Source organism: Pholis gunnellus, assembly GCF_910591455.1.
Source record: "Pholis gunnellus genome assembly, chromosome: 5".
Lineage (NCBI taxonomy): Eukaryota > Metazoa > Chordata > Actinopteri > Perciformes > Pholidae > Pholis > Pholis gunnellus.
This window is the reverse complement of record NC_136531.1, coordinates 27,598,010-27,625,084: the sequence shown is the minus strand read 5'-3', so window position 1 is coordinate 27,625,084 and position 27,075 is coordinate 27,598,010. Positions and strand designations below refer to the sequence as shown.

The following is a 27,075-nucleotide window of genomic DNA, read 5'->3' as shown; positions in this document are numbered from 1 at the left end:
TACTGCAAGTTAATAAAAACATTTGCTGACATTTGTTTTGGTTAACTGTCTTGATTGATTTCCTCTGCCTTAGGATTGCAAGTATCTTTTCTCTACAAGAAAGATTCATTGATAAATAAATAAATATATGTGTGTATGTATATATACAGTGTGTGTGTGTGTGTGTGTATGTATGTATGTATGTATGTATGTATGTATATACATACATACATACATACTTATGCAGGGCATATACTTATGCCTTGCATAAGTATTCACCCCCCCTGGACTTTTCTACATCTTGTCATGGTATAACCACAGATTCAAATTTATTTCATTGAATTTTGTGTAATGGACCAACACAAAATAGTCCATCTGGAAGTCGGGGTAAAGTTTACATGGATTTCAAAATTATTTACAAATAAAAATCTGAAAAGTGTTGAGTGCATATGTATTCACCCCCTTTACTGTAAAACCCCTAACAAAGATCTGGTGCGACCAATTGCCTTCACAAGTCACATTTGCAGGTCACATAATTAGTAAATAGGGTCCACATGTCTAAAATGTAATCTCAGTATAAATAAACCTGTTCTGTGAAGGCCTCAGAGTTTGTTAGAGAGCATTACTGAACAAACAGCATCATGAAGACCAAGGAGCTCACCAAACCGCTCAGGGATAAAGCTGTGGCGAAGTATGAATCAGGCTTAGGTTATAAAAAAATATCCCAAGTTTTGAACATCTCACGGAGCACCATAAAATCCATCATCAGAAAATGGAAAGAATATGGCACAACCGCAAACCTACCAAGAGAAGGCCGTCCAGCCAAACTGACAACCCGGACAAGGAGGAAATGAATCAGAGGAGCAACCAAGAGGCCCATGGTAACTCTGGAGGAGCTGCAAAGATCCACAGCTGAGGTGGGAGAATCTGTCCACAGGACAACTATTAGTCGTGTACTCCACAAATCTGGCCTTTATGGAAGAGTGGCAAGACGAAAGCCGTTGTTGAAAGTGAACCACAAGCCATGTGGGAGACACAGAAAACATGTGGAAGAAGGTGCTCTGGTCAGATGAGACCAAAATTGAACTTTTTGGCCTCAATGCAAAATGCAATGTTTGGCGGAAACCCAACACTGCCCATCACCCTGAGCACACCATCCCAACAGTGAACCATGCGGGTGGTAGCATCATGCTGTGGGGATGCTTCTCTTCAGCAGCTACAGGGAAACTGGTCCGAATTAATGGAAAGATGGATGGAGCCAAATACAGGGAAATCCTTGAAGAAAATCTGATGCATTCTGCAAAAGACTTGAGACTGGGGTGGAGGTTCATCTTCCAGCAGGACAATGGCCCTAAACATACAGCCAGATCTACAACGGAATGGTTTAGATCAGGGGTATTCAATTACAATTCCGAAAGGTCCAGATTGAGAAAATCTCCTCGTGCAAAGGTCCGGAACATTACAATATCTAACTTGCGCTATTTAGTGCAATATATATATTCAAGAAGCCTAGTAGTAACATAGTCTCTGTGTAGTCAACAACTGTCAACTCAAATAAAGAAAGTACACATCAATTATATTTTAAAATATAATATATAATTACGTTTTAAAATTTAACTGGATGGATTATAAATAATACATAGAAATACAAAAATAAATGTTGTTCTCTCATTTCAAGTAAAATAAGGGCTCCATCTAAAATTAAATACACAAATGAATTTTTGAAAAACTTGAATCTTAAAAGAAATTGCTTGATTTTTTTTAAAAATTAATGAAAAGGAAAAAAGGAAAGTGTGGCTGGAGTGAACTCTTTTCTTCTCTTTTATTAAATCCATTTCACATCATAACTGTCTCAGTGAACTTTATAATAAACAATCTCTACACATTTCAACATCTTGCCCTCAGTTCAGATTGGAGTGTTTGGTCTAAAGATGTGTGTTTGGTCTCGTAGTGGCGTTTCACATCGGCGCATTTAATAATGGCCACGGTATCTGAACACGTGCGTCGTTTAGTAGCGCCAGCAGGAAGAATGAACAAATAAGAGTTCGTCCATTCTTTATTAAAAGCTCTGTTTTCGTGGTCCACTTCTCTTTTTAGAGCACGCCATGTGAAATTCTCTGACTTAACTTCTCAAACTGCTCTCTCTCCGTCTCACCCGTCTGTGTGCAAATCTCACTCGGATCACGATGCGTTTCAGAATACAGACATTTGATTGGCTGAGTAGCGTCACGTGAGATGATTTACAACGTATGTGATTGGTCGGTGTATTTCCTGGACTACTGATCGAGTGCCGTAAAGGCTGGAAAAGCTGTGCAGGTTAAAATAGAAGCGCTCCGCCAAAATGTATAATTCTCAATTATCCATCAGTTACACGTCCGGGTCCGGATAGGACAGCGTCTGGGTCCGGATCCGGACCGCGGTCCGCCTATTGGCGACCCCTGGTTTAGATAAAAGCACGTTAATGTCTTTAAATGGCCCAGTCAAAGCCCAGACCTAGATCCAATTAAGAATCTATGGCAAGACTTCAAAATTGCTGTCCGCAGATGGTCTCCATCCAATCTGACTGAGCTTCAGCTGTTTTGCCAAGAAGACTGGACGAATATTTCCATCTGTAGATGTGCAAAGCCAGTGGCGGGCCGTGGATTTTATACCTGGGCCTTCAGTGCTGTTCTACACTTCTAATAACCTCATTATGACGTCACAGCTACGGGTTATTATTTGTTTTGTGTAAAAGCCGCATATTCACATAACACTGCAACATTTGACTAATAAAATAAAATGTTACATGAAGTTCAACACCTAGCATACAAAACACGAAATGCAGATACATGAATACGAGCATGACGGGACGCTGCGTCATTAACGGACAATACAGTCCAAATCAATGTAACACAATGACAAACTCACAAGAGCAGTGCATATATTCGTATGACAACAAAGCAACAAATCAATCCAGCAGACCTACAGCGGATCCACGCATTCCACCACATGAGCACGAGCCATTCAAATATTATTCATAAAAACGCCACGCTAGACAAATGAACAGTAGAGGTAAACAAACGAACTTCACTTACCAAATGCTGTCTATCCTCCTTTCTTTGTTGACAAAGAGTTTAATCCCAGTACATCAGTTCCAGTAAGAAGTCCTTCTCGAGTCATCGATGCCAGTCGAGCCTCCACAGTTATATTTCACCAAGCGTCGTCGGTCTTCCGCCACCGGTGGTCGTCTTCGGCCGTGGACCGGCCGTGGACCGGCGAAGGGCGGGCCACGGTTGTGGAGCTGTTTCCCTGCGAACGTGGTCGTTGAGTTGTAGATCCACTCGAGTCTCTCCAAAAGTACTGACGCTCAGTTAAAATGAAACACATTCCCAGCCATAACATGTGCAATGCTTCTGCATACAAATCCTTTTCCTGGCTGGGTCAGGGCTGCTAGCTGTGGGGTTGTTTCTTACTGTCCAGTTTGTTCAGAAATGTCCTTCTTGAGAAAAGCGTTCCCAGTAACTCCGCCACTAAATCCGTTTCTCCTCCTTCCACCATTTCATATTAAAAAAACAAAGCTAGGTAAAATGTCTTTCAAATATTTCCACTTGAACTCTGTCTGCTACAACCAAAGCTCTGCTAGCAAGCATTATGTTTCGTGGGCACATAGTCACGTGCCCGCCCATTGACCAATCACAGCACACTCTGCACCCTTGCGGCAGAGAGGCATCTGGACTCTGAGCTGCAGTAATGCTGACGTAACACTAGGCCTGCAAACCGCTCTGGTGCGTCCATGAATCTCAAAGTAAAGATCTGATTGGTTGAAGACTATGTCAATCAACAATATCGTCCCCATTCAACTTAAACTGCACATGGAAGCACTGGGTGAGTCTGCAGGCCTGGGCCTCTCTTCTTACCTAGAGACACAGAGGTGAAATCTGATTGGATAAAAGCTCTACTTAAAACAAGCTGCACTGGAAGCAGAGCAACTGAGGAGCACAGTAGCTGTGCAATGAGAAAATAAGATAATGGGAAAAATATTTTTATAAATTATAATACATATAAGAAAAAATTAAATGTATTTAAGAAAAAATATTAAATTATAAAATAGCTACAACTTTGTGATTCTGTTTAGGCCAGCAGAGAAGGCTTTGCAGGCCCTGATGGCCCGCCACTGTGCAAAGCTGGTAGAGACATACCCCAAAAGACTTGCAGCTGTAATTGCAGCGAAAGTTTTTTTTTTACCAAGTATGGACTTGGTGGTGAATATATATGCACTCAACACTTTTGAAATCCATGTAAACTTTCCCCCGACTTCCAGATGATGGACTATTTTGTGTTGGTCCATTACACAAATTTGAATCTGTGGTTATACCATGACAAAATGTAGAAAAGTCCAAGGGTGGTGAATACTTATGCAAGGCACTGTATATGTGTATGTGTGTGTGTGTGTGTGTATATATATATATATATATATATATATATATATATATATATATATATATAAGAGTTTGTTTATTTCCTTTTCGCGTGGAACAACGTAAAGACGGTCCCGTTCTTTCCACCGACATTAAACGCACCAGTTGTATAAATTCGTGAAACTGTTACCGTAAAGCGGTCAAAACACTTTGCCCTTCCGGGGTCAAACATCTGACCACAACAGTGATTTCCATAGCTATATAGACGGAGCACAGGACATTAGTATAGCTTCACCCAATGTATACACAGAGAATAACACCATATTTGGCTCTAACACACCGGCCCCTAATTGTTAACCCAGACAGACATAACAATTCAAACAAAATACAACAAAGGAGCCAAAAATGTTAAGTTATGACCAAGTGCATTACAGACAAATCAATTTACATTCCCTGTAGCAAAGAGAGTTTTGTGACTGGCCTTTCAAAGATGTTGGATTTGGTCTGTAATCTCACAGAACACACTAGTCCCTTTTTGTCCGTAAAAACTTTCAGAACCTTGCCAAGTGGCCATAAACCACGAGGAGCTGAAGGATCAGTGATTACCATAATATCTCCAGCAACCAAACTCCTTTTCCTCTGGTTCCATTTTGCCTCTCTTAGAGCAAGGGTAAGTACTCCCTTACCCATCTCTTCCAGAAAAGATCCGAGAGGTACTGCACCTGCCTCCATCGTCTTCTCCCATACTGGTCATGAGGCTTTAACACTTCAGGTGGCAAAGCTGGTTTACTCATAGGAAGATCTGCCATCTTTTGTTCTACTGCTCTTCCATTGTAGCGTCTACCAAAACTGCATTCAGCAATGATCTTTCTGACAGCGGAATTGGCCTTGGTGATCCAAAACCTCTTCCTCACCGTGGACAGTGTATAAGTCCGTCCACCATGGCCCAGATTCTGGTGTATATGCTTGAGAATGAGCATAGATACCTGATCCTTGCAGAGGATGAGTGGATGTCTGACTTCATCATGCATTGCTCCTCTGCTCAACCTTCCTCCAACTCTCAAGAGTTCCCTGGAACATAGTTCCACCGTCCAACACCACTTGAAGGGATCCCTTCCTCGGATGGTGGACCCCATGGTGGGGGATGTACCACACCTTCTCTTTCCCACAATGCAGTTCTTGCTGAGGTACTGTGATGGAAGATTTCTATGTTAATCGGGAGAAGAGAGTTAATTCACAAGTCTCCAAAAGATTCAAAGTTGTCTTTGTCTGTTTATTTGCTTGCAAGAGGGAAGGAAAAACAACAGCTACGTGTTCAGTAGTCTGTGGAAAATACTTCAACCAAATACAAGACACCACATCCTTTTATACGTACAGAGATAAATCATACATAGGGAGGTGATGTTTTGCACACAGGCTGTCTGATCTGGGTTTATCTGGTTCATGCAGCTGGCCTTCCTCAGTTTCGATACATCTGAAGGTAAGAAAGATATTTCAAACACAAGTTCCTCATTACTGCATAGTTTCAACTTTCTTTACTCCATATCAGGTAAAAATAATGAGCGTAGACAATTATTTCCAGTCAATTGTTCTGCTACTCCTCCATTAGCTGTCTCCTTAAGTCCTAAAATATATTTTACCATTACAGTACTTGCTCATAGGCCTTACTGATGAGCTTGTTCATGTCCCCTTGCATACTCCTAGTGCAAATGCTTGTTGTTAAGAAACCTTTTTCTCAAACCCTGAATCATTTGTTTAGCCACAGCAAAGTTATTGGGCAGATAGACCTCTTGGTTCCTGAAGGGCAACTTCAAACAATATTTACCATCCTGCCGTACTGATGAGCGCTCCATGGTTTCGGGAAACTTGAGGTCTTCTCTGGACATTTCTTTTTCGTCAGTCCTTTCACTGAGTTTGTGATTGGTCACCATTTTTTGCACACAGTTATCCTGTTCACCGTAGCAGAGGAAATCTCTGTCCCTAAAGCACCACTGTTTCCATTCAATGGACAACCCATCCTAGCACTGTCCTTATAGCATATGGGTAATTTCCACGGCTGTTGACCACCCAAGGTTCCAATATCTTGGGAGCATCAGTTCCAATCAACAGGTCCACGCTTACCTTTATGCTTGGGTTGTGTACTTTTGACAAATACAGCCAGTTAGTTAGTTCTTCAGGTGTCACCATGTTATCAGCAGTGACTGGCATGTTCCTCTGTGTTAGAACATCTAAGGTAAGGTATAAAAATCATCAATGTCCAGACCAGATATCTCCAAACCACTCAAGGTGTATGCTGGAACAACCATTTCCTGCCCCATTGTCTGCAACAAGAAGTTGGTTCTTTTGCCTGTAATATTCAGCTTCTGCATTAGATGTTCTGATCAGAATGTGGCTGAACTACCAGGATCCAGGAAGGCATACGTTTGAATAATGTGATTTCCTTTTGCAGATTTCAACTGTCCAGGGAGAATCGATAGTCCACAATGGTCCTTCCCGGCCCCTGTATGTCCACATGTTTTCAGTGAAGTTGGCTGGTCATTAGATGGTTCCTTTAACTGTTCCAAAGCTGGTATTTACCCTTTGATATGAAGCACAGTGGGATGGGTTTTACCACATTCTTTGCAAGACAAGTGCCTTTTGCAGTCCCGGCTCATGTGACCAACACACAAGCATGCAAAGCAAACTCTTTGTTCCCTCAGAAAGTCAAGTTTTTCCTTGTGCTTCATTCATTTGAACTGTTTGCACTCCTCCAATGAGTGATTATGGGCACTGCAAAGGCAATCAGCCTTTTCGGCCTTTCCTGTATCTGATGTTGGTTCCATAGCTTCCTCAGGCCAGTCCATAGAGGTTACTGTAGTGGCAACAATATTTCCTCTCACTCTGTTGCTGGGCTGGGATTTAAACCTGTCGTAAGTCCTTGCCCCAGTAACACCGGTTGATGGGTCCTGTATGTCACCAAACAGAGGGTCAGAAAGAATTCTGACACGACGCTCAATGACCAGATCCATGAAGTGAGCTCTGTGGTTCGCTGTCTCTATAATGCCATGAGCTATTTGATCCCTCCAAATTGATCCCTCATTTGGAATGGTAACTTTGCTATAATTGCTCTCATGTGTACAGGCATATCCAGTTCCTGCATGTACTGGAGCTCCTCCATGACATTGCAGCAGCCATGCAAGAATAAAGCATAGGCTTGAAGTGCTTTGCCATCCTCAGATTTTATTGTTTCCCATGTCAATGCCTTTTCCATGTATGCAGCGGCAATTTTATACTGATTTCCAAAGTGTTCCTGTAGAAGTCCCTTAGCCACTGCATAGCCACGGCATAGCCACGCTCCGGAGCCATATGCTGGCAGCTGCGCACCAGTTCTCTCGGCTGTCCTCCTGTAAATTGTTCCAAATAATATAAACAATCTGCTCTTCCTGCCTTTTCCTCTACTCCTTGTTCAAAGGCTTTGATAAAGGCTCTGTACTAGAGAGGGTCCCCTTCAAATGTGGGAATTTGTCATGGTGGCAGAGATGAGGAACTCTGCTGGTGCACCAGAGCTGCTGTTATTTCATTTTGCCTGTGCATGATGGCAAGTATGTATCCAAGCGGATTTAGACTGATTTGATGGTGGTTTGTAGAATGCCTTTCTTGCTCCTTTAACTGAGCAGTCGTCAATTGGTACTGAAACTGATGCGTTCCCAGTATATTCTTTTCCTGCTGTTGTTCATTGGGACTGCATTGATGTTGCGAAGCAGCTTTCAACCATTGCTCAGTTTCCTTTGGTCGCACATCCGTTGATCATGGTTTATCAGGTGGTAACGGTCATTCTGTCAAGTTGTTTTATTTCTTAGATTTTCCCTCCGGTTTGTATTCCTTTGCCATAGGGTTTAAGCAGTTGTCAGATTCCTTTTTCCTGTTCAAAATAGGAAGCCATGCCATCTGAGGGTCCTTGAGAATAACTGTTCAGATCAGAGGCCTGATATACTGCCAACATAGCATTGGAAGCAGCTAGTTCGGCTTCCAAATCAAGCTGCTCTCTTTTCCTCATCAGCTGTTGCTCCTGCTCCTCTAAAGCATGTATTTCTTTTAAAGCTGAGGCGCGAGTGACAAGTGCAGCTCTGCTTGCCTCCACCTTTATCAGTGCAGAGGACGTGGTACTGGATTTACCACTTTTATTACTCCTTTGACTTGAGTGTTTACTACCAACATTAGAAACACTGTCATTTGGATTAATACCGTCCTCAACATTACCATTTTCATACGCATTACTTTCATTGGATGAAACCCACAGTTTTGTATCAGCATTAGACAGCATTTGTGCTTTAAATCATGTTTAATGTTTTTCCCTGTCATCACATGGTAGTAAACCCAACAGAGATTCATGCATGCGTTTTGCTTCATCACACACCTCAATAAATCCTCCAAGAACATTTGATACCTGTGTTTTATCATCCCCAGACAATAAATATTGTATTGATTTTCTTATGGTGGTTGCTTTATTTAGCTTAGCTTTTCTACTATTTTGCAACATTTCTAATTTGTCAGCAAGCGCTTTTGCAGTGAGCTTAACTACACGTTTTTGCATTTCAACACCACCAGACATAGTGCTGGGTTTACCATCAGTTAGCACACCAGTCCCGGTAATTTCGTCCAGCGCCGCCTCACGGTTCTCCATGATAAACAATCAAATGTCCAAACAGTCAAATGCAAAGTCTATTGTTCTTGTCCGCACGCTTCGGCAACCAATGCATTGGGTTTGTGCCCAGTTATGTGCGGACACAATGTAAATGGCCATAAACAGAGAAGCGCTATGCATACCTCTCTGTGCGTTGGGCGCCGTGAGATGATCCGGTGGTCCGATGCTCCACAGCCACGTTAGCATTAGCCCTGTAGCTCCGTCCTCCAAACTTGCCAGAACTCCGAACAGCTCCAAACAAACGTGCCGATGTTTTCAAACAAAGTTCCAACTTTAGTAAGGTTTTGACTAATGTTAAAGAAGCCCAGTCTTGTTCTGTAGGCTACTGAGGTGTCGTTCCCTCTGGAGTGACCTGGTTGACTCGCTCGTTGTACGTCTAGATTACCTTTGATGTGCTTTGCATTAGGTACACCACCACAGACAAGTTTGTTGAATGAGAGTTTGTTTATTTCCTTTTCGCGTGGAACAACATAAAGACGGTCCTGTTCTTTCCACCGACATTAAACGCACCAGTTGTATAAACTTGTGAAAATGTTACCGTAAAGTGTAAAGTGGTCAAAACCCTTTGCCCTTCCGGGGTCAAACACCTGACAACAACAGTGATTTCCATAGCTATATAGATGGAGCACAGGACATTAGTATAGCGCCACCCAATGTATACACAGAGAATAACAACACCATATTTGGCTCTAACATCCAGACAAGATGGACATCGTAAGAAAGGGTCGGCCAACCCCACAGCTAGCAGCCCTGACCCAGCCAGGAAAAGGATTTGTAGGAATGGTATTCCTGGCTAACAGCATCGGAGAAGCGTTGCACATTTTGTGACTAAGAATGCGTTTTATTTGCGACTGAACGTCTTGGTGTTTGGAGCTACACTGGATTTGCTAACCTGAGGTGGCTAACCAAGGCAGCAACAAGACACTATAGCACGACAGGACACTTACAAGCTACGGTGCTTTTATAAACTTTTGCTGAGACCCAAGTGGATTTACAACTCAACGAACACGTTCGCAGGAGGACCTCTTACTGGAACTGAACCGCACCGATGTTGATGGACATTGTTTATAATGTGAACAGCAGCTTTGGTAATTGAACTGCATTTGTTTTACATCTGCAGTAGCGTTACTACTGTGTTAATTTGTCTATGGTGTCGTTTTTATGATATGGTTAATATTGTTCCCTATGATGTGAATAATACTTGAATGGCCCATGCTCTTGAGTGTGCGGTGGAATGCGTGTTTTAGTGCCGCAGAGTTGCTGGATTGATTTGTCATGCTATGTTGTCATATAAATATATGTGACTGGTTCTTGTGAGTTTGCTCTTGACATTGATTTTGACTATATGCATTGTCCGTTAATGACGAAGCATCCTGTCATGCGCGTTTTCATGTATCCGTTTTATTTTACAAAGCAAGAATTATGGTCTGGAAAAATGGGGATTGTGTGGCGATTGCTTTAGCCCTGTTTGAATCAGTAGGGAACAGCTAAACGCTGCGGGGTGTGCTTGTAGCATGAGTTTGTGCGTGTTCTTTTCCTGCTAAGCTAGTTTAGCATAGCCTGCTATGTCAAGTCTGTGAGGGGAGATGCTACAGCAGAGAAGTTTGAGATGAAGCGACCAGAGTTTTTTTTTTTTTTTAGTCAGACCTAAAAATATCTTTACCTTGGCCTTTGTGGATGGGCGTGGCCAGCCCTGGATCGCCTGGACCTTGCGGTCTTGTGGCCTCACATTGCCCCTCCCAATAGTGTAGCCCAGATATTTGGCTTCTTCCAGACCAAGCTTGCACTTTTTGGGGTTTGCTGTCAAGCCGGCCTTGCGGAGAGCTTCCAGGACTGCTGCCAGCCTTACCAGATGGCTGTCCCAGGAGTCACTGTGAATTACCACATCATCTAGATACGCAGCTGCATACTCACGATGCGGCTTCAGGAACCTGTCCATCAGTCTCTGGAACATGGCTGGGGCTCCATGCAGACCGAAGGGCAGCACAGTGTAGTGATACAGCCCTGATGGAGTGGCGAAGGCCGTCTTTTCCCTTGAGGTTTCCGCCAGGGGTACCTGCCAATATCCCTTTGTCAGGTCCAGGGTGCTGATAAAACGGGCTTCCCCGAGACAGTCGATCAACTCATCTACCCTGGGCATAGGATAAGCATCAAACTTTGAAATTTCAGTCATTACAGAACCGGTTGGTGTTGTCTGGTTTAGGAACCAGGACAACTGGGCTGGTCCACTCACTGTAGGATTCTTCTATCACCTCTAGAGCCAACATTTTCTGGACCTCTTGCTCAATGGCTGCCCTTCTTGCTTCGGGGCGCAATTTTACCTTCTTGCCTGGTTCTGTGTTAATGTGATGTTCCATCAAGGATTTGAGCCCAGGTTGTGCAGAGAACACATCCAAATTCTGCTGAACCAGCTCCCTGATTTGTTGTAGCTGTGCTTTTGATAAGCCAGGACCATGCTACTTCAGTAACTTCACTGTCTGGAAAAGAAGGGAACACATCAGGGGAAACACAACAGAGGAGCATACCACTTTTTCAGCAGGTTAACATGGTAGATCTGGGAGGTTTTGCGTCGCCCAGGCTGACGACATACCTTGTAGTTGACTGGGCCTACCTTCTCTGCCACCTTGTAGGGTCCTTGCCAGGAGGCCAAGAATGTGTTCCCTCACCATTGGCCACACGTCCTTCATGTGAGCCTGCATCTTCTCCACATGTTCCACAAGGCTCCAATGAGGACTTGGTTGCTCCTCCCAGGCTTCTTTTGCTATGTCGAGGAGACCTCTGGGCTGTCTCCCATATAGCAGCTCAAAGGGGGAGAAGCCAGTCCTTGAGGAACCTCCCTGATTGAGAACAAGACATAGGGCAGAAGCTGGTCACAGTTAGGACCATCTTTATCAACCACCTTCTTTAACATTGACTTCTTAACAAAGTCTTGTTAAAACGTTCAACTAACCCATCAGTTTGTGGATGATAGACAGAGGTGCGAAGCTGTTTCACCTTGAAGAGCCGGCAGAGGTCTTTCATTACCTTGGACATGAAGGGAGTGCCCTGGTCCGTCAGCATCTCCTTGGGGATTCCAACTCTAAGTGGATTAGCTCCCGAGCAATCGTTTTTGTGGTCATGTTCCTCAGGGGAATGGCCTCAGGGTACCTTGTTGCATAATCAAGTACAACCAGAATATACTGATGTCCCCTAGCGGACTTTGCCAGGGGCCCCACCAAGTCCATAGCAATGCGGGAAAATGGCACATCAATTATAGGGAGAGGTATAAGGAGACTGTTAAAATGGGGCATAGAGCTCATCTTTTGGCATTTAATGCAGGTACGACAATAGTCTACTGCTCTTACCACACCTGGCCAGTGGAATCGGCTTGCAATCCGCTGCCTTGTCCTCTCAACTCCGAGGTGGGCCCCCAGGACATGGCTGTGGGCTAGGTGCAACACTGTGGAAACATACTGTTTTGGGACAACCAACAAGTCCCTCCTCTGGCCTTCTGTCTCTTTAGTATAGTACAACAGTTTACTTTTGATTGTAAAATAAGGATAGGTTAGCTTACCCACCCCTGGAGCTAGTTTCCCCTCTATTTCCACGACATTGCTGCGTGCAGGCAGCAGATTAGGGTCCTCCATCTGGGCCGTTCCGAACTGGCCCTTCAAACTTGGCAGCAAGGAGGCTTCATCCTCCCCACCATCTGTGCCTGGCCCCGACGGGAAGGCAAAAAACAAGTTGTCCAGTGTCTCCTCTGCATTGGAACTCGGGTTACCCCTCCTTTCTTCAAGTGCCGCACACACCACTTTAGGAGTATCCTGACGAAATGTAATGATTGGAGTATGTTTTTTTTCATGGCTTTTCAATTTAGACCCAGACTTGGTTCTTGGTGGACTCCTTTGGTTGTCCTGCCGCAGCCGGTAATATAGTGGGCAATCCCGACCCACCAAGACTGGGACCGGGAGAGATGGAACCACCCCTACTTTCAGCTGACAGCTGCCTTGAACTATAGTGAGTTTGATTCGTATTAAACCGTTCGGTACGAGGCTTATGAACCGAACAATACGTTTGAATAATACTAGTGCATTTGGAAAATGCAGAAGCTTAAATTGTGGGAAATATAATGTTTTCGGTGACCTGCGCTCACGTAACAGACAACGGGCTTTGTGACCTCTGAACCCGGAACAAAAAAAACAAAAAATATTATATATATAAAAATATTTATATATAAATATATAATATCCGGTTTATCCAAAGACGAGGATTGTAACCAATTAGATGTAGAGATACAATGGAGACTGGGTCCGCCCACTTACTGTCAAAAAGAAAAACTACTCGCGAGCGAGCAGAATAAAGTTTCGCGAGCGAACAGGTTTAAGCTTCTCGAGCGACTTTTGCTCGTGGAGTGATAAAAAAGCGTTCGTCAAAGTAAAATACGTGCGCGCATGGATCTCATTTGCGCTCTCGGATTTTGACAGTGATTTGCCTTCATACCATTCAGAGAAAGTCAGTTAAGTTTTAAAGGCGTCATGTCAGAGAAAGTGGGCTGCTCACTCAGTTTGAGTGTAATGTAGGACGGTCTCTTACTTGGTGTCATTCTGTCCTTAAGTGTTTGCTTAATAAAAGTCTTTTTTTGTATACACCATAAGAAAGACAGAACGTGCATGTCCGGTGACACGTAACCCAAAATGAAAATATCTTTCATCAGGCGAATTTAAATAGCAATGTTCCTATAGCCCGGTAAATGCCAGAGGGCAGCTGCTGTCTTGTTTCCTGACAATTTCTCATAGTTGGGACAGGCCAACTCACCAGAAAGGAATTCATCACTTCCATTTTGAAGTGGGAGTCAACAAGTTTTATTTTCCCTGTATCTTTCCAACCAGGGCCATATATATATATAGACAGGGCAGGCCATGCGATTGTACTGGGGCCCGTTGGGTGGGGTAGCCCAGAGAGAGCAGGCCTCCTACAATGTGTTGAGCAGAGAATGGGCCCTTGGGAGAAATTAGAAACTTTGTTCGAACTCAGTTAAATTTGAAATGGTGCCATTTGCTATATATGTCCTTGAAAATACAAACCCATGGTTTTCTTTTTTCTTTTGGTAATGTCAGTAGGAATCTGTGACAAAATAATGCTTATTCTACGTAAACTATAAAAAAAAACTATTTTTTCATAATCAGATATACAAAGATAATTGCAGGGTTATATGTATAGTAAGTTGATGTCCAATGTAATGTGAAGAGATGTTATGATATACAGTGGCTAGTCCTGATAACTTTCTCTTTGACCTCTCTACTTCCCCAATATAATAGCCTAAGTAACTCCTGCGTCTGTAAAATCAAACACATTGTTGGTAAAACATAAATAATACACTTAATGGTGTGTGTGTGTGTGTGTGTGTGTGTGCAGGCATACTTCATAACTAACTATATGCATTGGGGGCACGTTGTAACTACCTTACGCCGCTGTTTCCAATGTTTGAAGTAGGCTGATTTCTAGCACCAGAGGACTAAATGTGAGCCACACTTGTCACATATATGTCTGCAAGATTTATTTAGGATTTTTGGGTGCGGATGTCAGAAAATTTGGCATGAGAACACTGGTGTGCAGGAGTTAGGTAGCTGTTGGGCCAATTCATTTTGTCTAACGTCACTGTTGATTGATGTGATTGAAGGACATTACATTACATTACAGTCATTTAGCAGACGCTTTTATCCAAAGCGACTTACAATCAGATTATATCACATTTCTATACCGTAGGCACAGCTACGGGAGCAATTTTGGGGTTAAGTGTCTTGCTCAAAGACACATCGACATGCGGCTAGTGGAGCCGGAACCGGGAATCAAACCGCTGATCCTCTGATTGAAGGTCAGCCCTGCCTACTTAACCACAGTCGCCCACCTGCGGTACCTCTCCTTCACACACCGGGGGTGAATCAGCCGGTGGCTGAAGCAGCTGCACAGAGCTGCCAGGGTGTCCCGCATGGGGTTGGAGGTGTTATCCATCACCTGCACTATTCTTAAATCACCTGCAGTAAACAATTAAGATGTACCTGTGATGAGGGCTATAGTTGGTGCTCTTTTATTTATTTGATAAGTAGTGGTGGCTATACCCTCTTTTACAGATGCAATCGATCACCAACCTTTACAACAGTCAACATATTTTGAAGCTAATATTGCACAGTTTTGTCATATACTACTCTCTGCTTTCATACCTGCATTCTGACCAGTGTCATTATCTTATCCGCTATGGCTATAATGCCTGCCTAAACCCTGTAATCAATCCTGTAAACCAATCCTATCAGTGAAACCAAGGTGACAGGCCTGTTTGATGAGGCCATGATTGAGTCCGGTCGTCTCTCTGATTTGCCCCAACCAATCCTGTTTCAGTGAGGTAACGTTTTCCTGAGCAGTTGAAGGCTTTTAACTGTTTTCCTTCTCTCTATCTGTCGACCTGGAACTGAGTCAACTCCCTGTGTCGCCCAGGGACCCTGCTGTCATTAGTGGATAGCGGAGATGGAACACTGTCCTGGATTTGATTGCCGTTATATAGTTGCTCCTCTCTTTTCTCTTTGTCCCTGACCCACATACATGCACATGCTTTCATGAATAGGCAGCCGTGTTACATTCAATGGGTTTCATCTAAACATGGTGCTTCTGGTTGTTAAAATGAATGATGCCAGTCTAAATCACTGTTCCACATCAAGTGCATTACTTCCAAGGAGTTTGACTTTCTCTGACTGGTCTTTACACTTATTTCACAAGGCTGTTCATCAGAAACACCTCCAAGAGTTTGTGTCTCACCATCATTGTAGTTGCAGCCAGTGATGCAAATATGAACATCTATATCTATAACTTCTTCATTTTAGCCTGCAGAGGGCAGCGTTTCTCAACTCTTCTACCATCAGTGTGCAAACAATGGGTTGTCTCAGCAGCAAACAGAGAGACAGTTAGGCAAAAAATAAGATGTACTTCAAAATGATTGATACTGAAATGATAATGTTGTTGAATGTATTACATTAACTGTTTTAGCAACAATTTGGATATTTAATATTTGCAGCTGATTCTTGTCAATTACTGGAGTTCTAGATATCACGTTAAGTTTAAAACTGCTTACTTGAATATGAGTTTCCTACTAAATGTCCTAAATAAACATGGCAGTATATGCACACGTGTGTGTGTGTGTGTGTGTGTGTGTGTGTGTGTGTGTGTGTGTGTGTGTGTGTGTGTGTGTGTGTGTGTGTGTGTGTGTGTGTGTGTGTGTGTGTGTGTGTGTGTGTGTGTGTGTGTGTGTGTGTATATTTGTTATTTGTTATTTGTTTCAGGTTTTTCAGCTGCTGGTTTAATTTGAACAAAATGAATCATCTTTGTGAAATATAAGTTCACCAAGTTTATTTTAAGTATTGCTGATGTTTGTAATGTTGGATAGGAAAGAGGGCTGATTATCCCAAATTGAGATTAAGTAAATTGATTGGATTGATACTGTTATGCTGTTTTGTCAAAACTACAAGTTTTAAACAATTTAAACATGACATTTTCTTCTTGCTGCTTTTTTCAGATGTCTTCAACAGCAGAGTAAAGACAAAATGTGGAATTTGGTCTTCAAACATTCTCTAAATGACAGTCCTGCACTTGACAAGGACACAATGTCTTTCAGCCCTTTTGGAAATACTGCAGCATCTGTGTGCAGTGTTTAAAATGTATAAATGGATGGATTGCAACTCAGAAACATACTGAATATACTATCTAAACATAGCTGTAGAAATCTGCCAATACTGCCCCACGGAGAATGGATTGGACGTTCTATCAAATGTCAATATAGAGAGTATAAAGAAGATTGAAGCTATAAAGAGGACTGTTCAGAGTTGTTGCAGAACCATCAAGAACAACAGAAAGCCAATTGGCAAATAAAAACCTGTACATCACAGATCAGAACATTGTATCTTCTGGTCCAGAGATGAGTGTTTCTCAGCCCACTGAGGGTTTACCTGTCAGGAGGAAAAATGGATCGACCATGAAGCTTCCTCTTCATGGTGCAGGAGACTACAATGGGAATGCTTTCCCAATTTCCTCTTCTACCTCCTCTTCCTACTCATCATGTCTGGGAGAGTCGTCTCCTGAGTCACTGAGGAGTCTGAGCAGCCTCAGTGGGGGCCTGACCGACGGCCCTCTGGACTATGACATGTTTGAGATCACCCTGACGACTACAGTGATTACCAAAATGGACAAAATGACTGATGTTGTAATTTCAAAATGGATACCAGAGGAGGAAAGTAAACCACATGACAATGATGATGTCTCTGTGGGAAAGATACAAAAAGTAACAGGGATATCAGAATCTAATGACAACTCAGTGTCTGTTTACCTCGACGCAAACAGCTTTGAATACCGTCAAGACACTTGGAACGACAATGACAACCTGACACTGGCACTGTCCCTGACGACGAACAGCGGCAATGATGACCTCAGTAGTCAAAGCAGTAATGGGAGAAGGCATGGCTCCTCAACTCCAGACTCCGACGCAACAGAAATCCCTGCTGATGTTGATGACGATGAAGAGGAGGCTTTGTTTCTGTCTGTGAGCTCTGACATGGGTGTGCGGAAAAGAAGCATAACCCTCAGCTCAATCAGTCAATCCAGCGACAACCTGATGAACCCAGGTGGCTCTGCTGTGTCGACAGAAGGGACTGTGGCTGTGAGTGTAGTTGATGATGAGAGGGAAGACCAGACAGAGCCTCCCTCTGAGGACGTTTGTGAAACCACTCAGATATTATCTTCGTCCCCCTCTCCTACCAATCCAGATCAAGATGCTAACAAAGTCACATTTTCTCAACTTGAGGAAACTGAAAAATGCGCTGAGGGGCCCAAACCATCTGACCCTAACACCAGTCAGCCAGCCAGAGCAGCAAAAACCAAACCAACCATTGCCATTTCAACTGCTCCCAAGACAACTGTGTCCACAGCCATCAAAGCATCCAGTCTGGAGGCAAGGAGAGTTTCCAAACTAGATCTGAAAGATGTTGAGGCTAAAGTTGGATCACGGCCCAACCTGTCTCCATCTAAAACACCCAACCAGGTAGTGTTTATAAAAGGCTCTCATGTATACATTTTGTAGAGCTGTCTTCTGTCTAACATTTCTAATTTCTTTTTTATTCAGCAGAACAAATCTGCTCCAGCCAATGGAAAGAGAGCTGTTCCTAGGAAGGAAGCAAAGACTGGGGATGGGGGTAATAAGCAAAGGTCATCTGCAGGCCCAGTCAAAGTAGCCGTGGCGCTGAAATCTATCGGAGGAAAGAGCAGTAACCCCAAAACCAACCACCAGACAGCAGCCAATGGCTCCGCTCAGCCAGAGAGGAAGAGTTTGGCTGTCAGTCGAACATCTGAGGCAGTTAAGGAAGGAGCCCTGGAAACTCCCAGGATGGCTGTCCAAGAAGTGATTGATAAACATGACATAGTTGGATGTGTGGAGACTAAACATCCAGGTGAAGATGCTCATGAAGGTACTGGAAAAACTTTAAAGACTGAGGCTGCTGTGGGGAAATCAATAAATCCTAGCAGGGTAAGTACTATGCGCTAATCATGTTAAATTGTGTTGAAACTAAGCTTGTCTGCCTTAAACTTGTGTGATCAGTCAAGAATCCCAAAACAGATCTGAAATGAGATGTAGGTTCTATATCGTATCGGCTTCACCCTCTTAAGAGTTGTCACTATTGGGTTTATTCCCGCAAGCATGCACAGTCTTGAAGATTCTTTTAGCGCCCTTATAATATGGCTCACCTTTACGTCTGCACATGTGACATATAACAGCTTTGCGACCATAGTTCTTCTCCTAGTTTTTCTTCAGCGTCAAGCAGTCAACAAGTGAAGTAAAGAAGATGAAAAGGTCTAGTGGTGTCCATCGGTGTACCGGCTGCCGCATCGGCTACTTCCTCCCATCTTGCCCCTCACCTCAGGTGTGAAAGCTGCCTCTGTGCTGTCCATGCCGGGCTAGCAGCTACCCCGCAGGCCGCTTGCCAGATCTGTGCCCTCTTGCCTACAGAAGAGCTGCAGTATCGAGCAGGGGATTTCACAGCGCTTTGTATTGAAGTTGGCGGGACGACAGCTGGACAGACTGTCTGAATACTTTGCCAATGGATGAGCTGAACGTCTCCATCTGCGAATTTCCGGACATCCCGGTTGAGGACCGCTGTAAGGGGCATGAGTCTGCTGGCTCAGCTCTCTCCATGGCAGACTCTTCCTGGCTCTCCCTCCTTCCCTTCGAGAGCACTGGAGGGTGATGATTGATGGTTTGGCTCACTGCAGTCAGACATGGCATGCTGGAAAAATCCCTGTTTTCTGTCAGGACGTGACGAATTCTGAGTGAATTCCCATACATCAGAGTACACGGGATCATCCCTCTCTGAAAGGGTTGGGATATGCCAGTCTCAAGTTGTGAGGAAATGGGGAATCCTCCATCCCTTCACATAAACTGTCTGTACTAAAAGTTCATCAACTGCTAGGGCAGCTTGCGCTCAGCCCGGCTGCTGTGGTTACATAGGCACTTACTCAACCATCAGAGCTGTGTACATCCCAGGGGTACAGTATTGCGCTGCAGAATATCTTGCTGAGGTCCATCCCACAACAAATGGAAACCGAGTCCCACATACCCAGTTCCGATTTTGGGTGATGGGTTTGGTAAGGCGAAAGTGGATCTGTTCAGAGAGAATGCACAGCTGTGGCTCAGAGATAGAGTGGGTCATCTTCCAATCAGAAGATTGGCGATCCCCAGTTTCTCCACTCCATGTCGATGTGTCCTTGGGCAAAACAAGTTAACCTAGATACAAATTTGGCCCCATCTACACTTAAAGTTCATGCCGCCATTTAGCCCTGCCATGAAAGCGAGACATCGGGGAGCTGAGTATGACGTAAGAAATACCCTCGTGGGGACACGTGATTGGTTGAAAATGGAGGTGACATCTGATTGGCTACAGATAATTCCCTGTTGAAAAAAATCATGTGTATTTATTTTACATTTATTTAAAACAATAATATTTGTGTCAGAAATATATTTGTGAATCTTATTTTTTTATATGTGGAATAACTATTTTTATGTGCAATGAAAAGTAGTTCCAGCTTTGCAGCTAAATGGAAAATAGCAATCATGGTATGTGCTCAAGCAGAGTTGACTGGAGTTTAACATTGTCATTAACATTTTTACTCAGTGGTAGGTAGGATGCAATTATGAAAAGTATATTCAACTAATTAAAACTGATGCAAATCTTCCTTTTGAGCTGTAGTTGCCTGATCCCCTAAGCTGTGTTGTTGTTGTTTAACATAATTTACTTACACAGAGAGAGACAAAGTCAAAAGTGCTTAAAGTGTGTTTTAAATGAGGGAGTGGTATGTGTACAGTGTGTGTGCTCTGTCTGGTATGTCTGGTATGTGTTTTTAAAGGGACAGGTTTAAAAACTGCCCCAGCGTATCCTCTCATAGGTAGCCTCAAGGGTATATCAGCGCAGGGTGTGTTTAGAACACATTTACAGTAACCAATACATGTGTCTTAGAAACTAATATGTTTCTAAGACACATGTCAATGCTGTTTTCTGTGCATCAGCCTTTATACTGTAATGCTCGTGATTATGGTCATAAGTATTTGTCATATACCTCCCTAAATGTTATTATTTGATGATATTCCCATTCATACTAGCATGAGTTCAGATGTCTAAATGATTCAATTAGATTAACTGAAGGACCTTTGAATTTATCATAACTTTATTTTATCGAAATTCAGACAAATGGTGTTACACGTGTGCAGTAACATTCACTATCCACCCACCCGTGTATTACCAAACAAAGCATCAGTTAGGCCTAGTCCAGCTGCCAGCTCACATGTCAACACATGATTTAGCGCGTATTGGTATGCTACAGTAATCCTTGGGCGCAGCCTCTTGGCTCAGCTGAAAAGTTGAGGAGTCTGTAAGTTACAAGAACAATCTGAAGTGTTTCATCCCCTCTGACTGAGCTCTGCTCTGTGATTCTGTGTAGGGAGGTGACAAGGCAAAAGGGATTTTATTAGTGAATGTTTTTACCTAAATTTACTTAAGAATGAATTTGTGAACATTCTCAAACTTCTTCCTCACTCTCTCAAGTGCCTGACTGCACAAATAGGTAATAAATACAAAACAAAGCAGTCGCTATGTGTTGAGTCTTTAAAAAGTCTGAGACAAATGCCAGGCCCCTATCCACAAACTCACTCCATGTGTGCTGGTGTTTATAGAGTCAGAGGGGGTGGAACACGAATGGTTGGGGGTGGGGGTAAGACAGAGAGAGAGAAAAAATAGGCCTGGTCAGAGACAGGATTGTACAACACAATACAATTTTTTTGTTACCCCTCTTGTGGTTGCAGCAATTTTCCCTCCTACCTCTTATTTCCTGCTCTTTCTTTTCCTCCTCCCCCTCTGTCTTAACACACTCTCCCTCACTCCTCCCCTCTTCTCCTTCACCGCCTCCCTATAGTCCACATTTCTGACTGAGCGGGGAATGGCTAACACCATGGTCTCAATGCGCAGCTCGGAGCTGGGGTCACTCGGCTGGGACGCTGTCACTAAACGTCATCTCTTTCTACAGAAAGTCTCCTCAAAGCTGGGGCCCAATTCCAGGCATCAAGGGAGATGCACCAGAGTGGATAAGGGGCCCCTGGGACCGGCTCCACCTCCAGGTTCAGGGACCGGACCTCCAGGACAGGGGATTCCTGGACCCAGACAAAACCAGAGTGATGGTTACACGTTGGGAGAGGGTGGACAGAGCACTGGAGGCAGATCTCCAACGAGGCAGAGCCAAAGTCAGTGCCAGGGTGAGTCAATATGGTTTCTGCACGGATGTAGAGACATAAACATGAGCTATTTCAGTACAAGACACATTTACTTTATAATCCCTTGAATGTAAACACAGTGGCACATGGATTGTATGTCTGCTCTGCTCGACAACACGCTTCTCAGTTGTCTGTCAGGCATATAGACTTGTGTCATTGTCTCTGCAGCAGACTCAGGAAATGAGCAGGCTGATACTGCAGACCTGCAAATTAAAATGCCTTCCACATGCCGCACACACACACACACACTCACACACACACTCCTCACACACTGTTTTTCAGGCACTAGAATACGCTGTTTTGTGATTTCCACACTTATTTCCACGTGTGTGTGTGTGTGCATCTGGTGACTTGTGGTCGTGTCATATTAGTGTGTTTCAGCTGCAGTGTTGAATAACAGCAAAACTCTCGATTTCTTTGAAATAGGAAGTTAAAGAACACATGGGTATCATTTTTCCTCTTTAATGCTTTCATCTTTTTTTTCCTTTTTCTCAGTCATCCTCTTTTTGTTTCCCCTTTCTCTTCTCTTATTTTATCCTGAAAGGAATTTCAGGCTGGTGTTTGTTTCCTGTCTGTCGCTTTGTGCTTTTGGTGTCATGTCAGTAACATCCTGACACTGTAGCCCAGGGGTGGGCAAACTTTTTGGCTCTGGGGCCACATTGAGTTTTACAATTTGACAGACGGGCCGGGCCAGTAGCAGATGGATGGAGAGTTTGTGTGAACTAATATAAATTACAAGTAAAAGCCATTACCTAAAAAGTAAAGAAAACTTGCATTTAATTTCAGTGGGAACAGTGTTGTTGCTCACTCTTTTTTGCCAGTGCATCAAAGTTTGGTGTCAGTTTGGTTGTGGCCATTTTCAGGACAGATCTGAGGTGTTCATCAGTTAACACGGATCTGTGACGTGATTTGTTAATGTTCATCACGCTGAACGTCTGCTCACACACGTAGGTAGAGCCAAACAACACCAGCATCCTCTGTGCCATCCTCCTAATGTTTGGAAACTTAACTTCGCTTAGTGAAGCATTAAACTCATCCAGTTTAAGGGAGTTTGTTCTTCGTTTTAAAACAAAAACGATCTCCGTCCACACGGCGTTTCAGCATCGTTTTAGAAATGATCTCCGTCCAGACTAAAGCGTCTGAAAACAAATATCACGTGACTATTCACGTACACTGGGTATGCGGGTGCCGTGTAAACAGGAAGTAGATTGGTTGCTTAGCTAAACAAAATACGACAGAGTAATAAAGGAGTCTTTAATAATGAAAGGTCGTGTTTGATACTTAAGATCTTCTCTAAAATCTTCCTCTATGAACTCAAACAGACACATTTAGCAGAAAGTTTTAGAAGTTTTATTTTTCAGACTTAACATTAATTACAGCGCTGCGGGTCTTGCTCTATCTCTCTCTCTCACATCAAATTTACTTTAAAATCAACACTTACACATAAATGTTTACTAGATTATGATCCATAAATGTGGTCAACACACGTCTCTCACTCGTTTCCTCTCGGTTTCGTTGTTGTCTGTTCTCACTCGTAGCTCTGCTGGTGTCTGAAGTCTCTGTCCTGCTGGAGAGCAATTTTGTTCCTTTACATTTTATCTGTGAACTTCACAATAGTTGTGCAGAACAAAATAAGCATTAATGAGGACAGGAAAGTCCTCCGTTTTGTGTCCATCACCCGCCCTAAAGCCGCTAACCGGGACTTCAGACGTCCGCTCCGTAGGTCTGATAACGCCGCGGGACACGCCGCTTGCTAATCGTCCATTAACATCTGCTTCCTCCGTAATAATGCAGACTTTTACTGGACAACAGCTGCTAGTAAAGACAACACGGTCAGTAACACCTGTAATCAGTCATCCATATTGAATTAACCTGGTAGTCGATCGGTAATCAAGGCTGTTGTTGTCTGTGAGCTTCCGGGTACGGGTCACGTGATAGGGGTGTGAAGAACCAGGGAAGGACAGTCGTGACTGCTAAGAACCAATCAAGTAGTGAATGCGGGTGTGGGCATCATCTAGAGAGAATAGACCAGACCCCAGCAAAGGTCAATTGTGTCTGGAGTGCGCCATCTAGTGGGACCAACTGAAACGCCGGGTATTGCAGGAAAAAGGCAAAATTAATGCGTTCTTTACTATAATTTGGACAATTTTGTACCAATATTTAGGAATTAAAAAGCCCAATGGGCCATATATGGCCCACGGGCCGTAGTTTGCCCTTGCCTGCTGTAGCCTTTAGTCTATGTGTGTGTGTGCGCGAGTGTGTGTGTGTGTGTGTGTGTTAGTAAATATGCTGGTGATGACCCTCTTTGCTGATACACAGGAACAAACAGATGCCTCTTGACCTCATACTGAGATCGCCATAAATGGATTCGTGTGTGTGTGTGTGTGTTTCTACATTGGGCCATTTTGAATTTGGTCCTGACTTCATTACAAATCTTTTCCATTACAGGTTTAGCCGATCTATTTATGTTCGTAATGTTTTTGATCTGTTCTTAGATACGATAGGTTTCTGTAAACAGTTATATCTGCTTATAAGAAAAAATAAATGCACCTGAATGAGAGCAGTCAACCTTTTATCAAGTGGTCGGATTAGGGTCAGGTCTTGAAAACACCTGTCAATAGATGGTCCACTATCTGTTAAACTGCTAAACATGGATCCGCACATCATGTCACTTATAAGTTGAATGTGTCCTGTGTTGGCCACATGTATGCCGCAGCATACGGTCGTCTTTCCTATTTGCTATGCTGATTCATTCTTTGACTTTTCTGTGGATTTGGTTATGTCACTCAACCGTTTACTGCTTTGGTGTACCTGAGGCAGAACACATGCTATGCTACTCACAACCTTATCCTTGTAGATAACATATGGCTGAGAGCTTCAGATCAGGAGACACTTTTATTGAGAAGGATTTAGGACTGAGGAATATGTCTGAATATGTTTGTTGCATTTGCTGCCATGAGTTCTCCAATCAATTATTATGATCCACAGACACTGAGCCACCAGTTTTCTTTATTATAAGAAAGTATTATCATACACTCTGTGGGTTTTTCACAATATATGAGGTATCAAGTTTACTGGTATAAAAATGTTGTAAGTCGGGGATTGCAGGAGGAATGTAGTCACTGAAAGGTCTGGACTGGCGTAGTCAGACAATTGTGTGTACATGTGTGTTTTTGTGTATCAACAGTAAGCACGAGGCAAATCTTTAGAGAGCCATCTCTTACCTAACAATGATTTCCTGGGTAACAGACTCCAGATGCTTTCCTACGGCTAGCTTCTCCTCACAACTGAAAACAAAAGAAGCCAGATGTTTCCTGCTGGCTTCAGTTGCAGTACAAGTTTTACGGCTGCTCTACCTTCACCAATAGAGACTATGGGTGTGTGTGTGTGACTATGGGTGTGTGTTAATGTGAGGTAATGTAATTGCGGTGAACACATGTAAACTTGTTTCCCTCTCTTTATAACAAGCCTTTTTTCTTTGTGCTTTCTGTCCTCTCTCTCTCTCTCCTCTGCAGCCATAATTCATGTTTGTAGAAAGTTGGTTAAAGAAACTTTAATGATGTCTGTGGATAAATGAGCTTGTTGCAGTTAATATTGTGGTACGACCCAGAATGATAGAAAAAATTGTTTGTCGTAAACATACAAAACCAACAGTATTAAGTACAAATGTATAAAATGAAAATAATTTACAGCACTTGCAGGATGCACAAAAGAACAACAGTAAAGCTGTGTTAATGAGGTCATTCAGGAGAAAACTTGTCTGTCAGAGACTTCCTGGGGGCCAAAAAAGAAGTAGGATAACTTGCATATTTAGTCATCAGTCGTTTATTAGTAGGGCTGTGCGTTCAAATAGGTGCAGGGGCAAATACAGCCATACGTCAGCTTTGAGAATAGACCTAGAGACAAGATGTCTTGTGTTTCAGATAGAGGAGCTCTGATTGCAAACGATCTTCCTATTTATATGTGACGGTATTTAGTCTGTTCCTGTCTTCCAGGATCAGTTCATCAGGTTGGTCCCAAACAACTGATCATTAAATACTGTTAGTTAAAAAGGTTTTCAAGAATGAGATTACTTTTTGTTAAGTTGTTTGTTGTTGTTGTTGTTGTCATACAGGAAGTGAGCCACACATCAAAGCAGCTCTCCTAAATGCAGTAGAATACTTGTGTGATATCTATATGTTTATGCAACAAATCAGTGGTTGTATGTTGTTGGGGAGTTAGGTTAGCTGTCTGCTGTAGTCTCTGTGGTGCATGCTGTAGAGGAGACACTTATTCAGGTCATTAAACAAAAAAGTGGTATTCCCCAAGTATAGCACATCATGTTTAACACGTGTTCTTCTGTTGGATGGACAAAATGATCAACAAAACCGATTGTACTAGACCTTTTTAATGAATAAATGAATGGCACTAAGCTGTGGCTGTCGAGATGCTGTTTCTTTCATCACTGATGATTATGTATTACTGATGATAATACATGTCTTCTTATTGCAACGTTAAGAGTGAGCTCCTCTGAGTAGGAGGAAAAACAGGAAGAAAGAGTTCATGTATTTCAGAGGGAGGCAAGGTGTGTGGACAAGAGACAGAATGCCTGTTTTCTCTTTTACAACAATGCCCTGAAAAGCAATTAGCCAAGGCAGTAAAATGATTTACAAGGAATAAGGAATGGAAGAGGAACTTAGGACCCCACGGGCACATTGTGGAGAGCTATAGGAGGAATCAACAGTGAAACCAGTAGACACAGCCTCAGTCTTATGTGAATAGTGGATGAGACTGTGACTGACTACAAGCACGTCATCACTGTGGAAGGGGCCAATCCAAACACCTTAGTGTCTGCCCACGATATGAAGCATCGCTTAAAGGCCAGAGAAATCACACTGCAGATCCCTGTGCATCCATCTGTTGTAGCAAGGACAAGCAGTACCTCCGGGGCCTCCCTGGTTAGCTGGAAATCAGGCTGCATGTCCTGAGAAACACAGACACTGCCAGAGTGATATGACAGTACTGGGCTCTCTGATTTGGAAGACAAGTTCTTAAATATGCCATGAGTTAAATTTGTGAATAAAAAAAATAATATGAAATAATTGTAAGCACTGTTTTTACTGACTATATTCTTATTGAAAGTGAAGCAGACTTTTGTCTTTACACCACTTTCTCAACCTCCTTCAGACACACACACACAC

General features: G+C 43.1%; 1 protein-coding gene across 4 annotated transcripts in view; it reads left to right on the top strand.

Annotated features, from left to right (window-relative positions):
• LOC306696503 (uncharacterized protein) overlaps positions 1-27,075 on the top strand; it is a 76,381-nt gene that overhangs the window by 4,459 nt on the left and 44,847 nt on the right. For 2 of the 4 annotated variants that reach the window (XM_079160141.1, XM_079160139.1), the window contains exons 2-4: positions 16,604-18,121; positions 18,203-18,604; positions 21,652-21,877. In XM_079160141.1, the coding sequence (XP_079016267.1) occupies positions 17,003-18,121; positions 18,203-18,604; positions 21,652-21,877 (1,747 nt within the window). In that variant the 5' untranslated portion in view covers positions 16,604-17,002. The remainder of the gene's footprint in view (positions 1-16,603; positions 18,122-18,202; positions 18,605-21,651; positions 21,878-27,075) is intronic. The other 2 variants (XM_079160140.1, XM_079160142.1) reach the window with 2 other exon arrangements.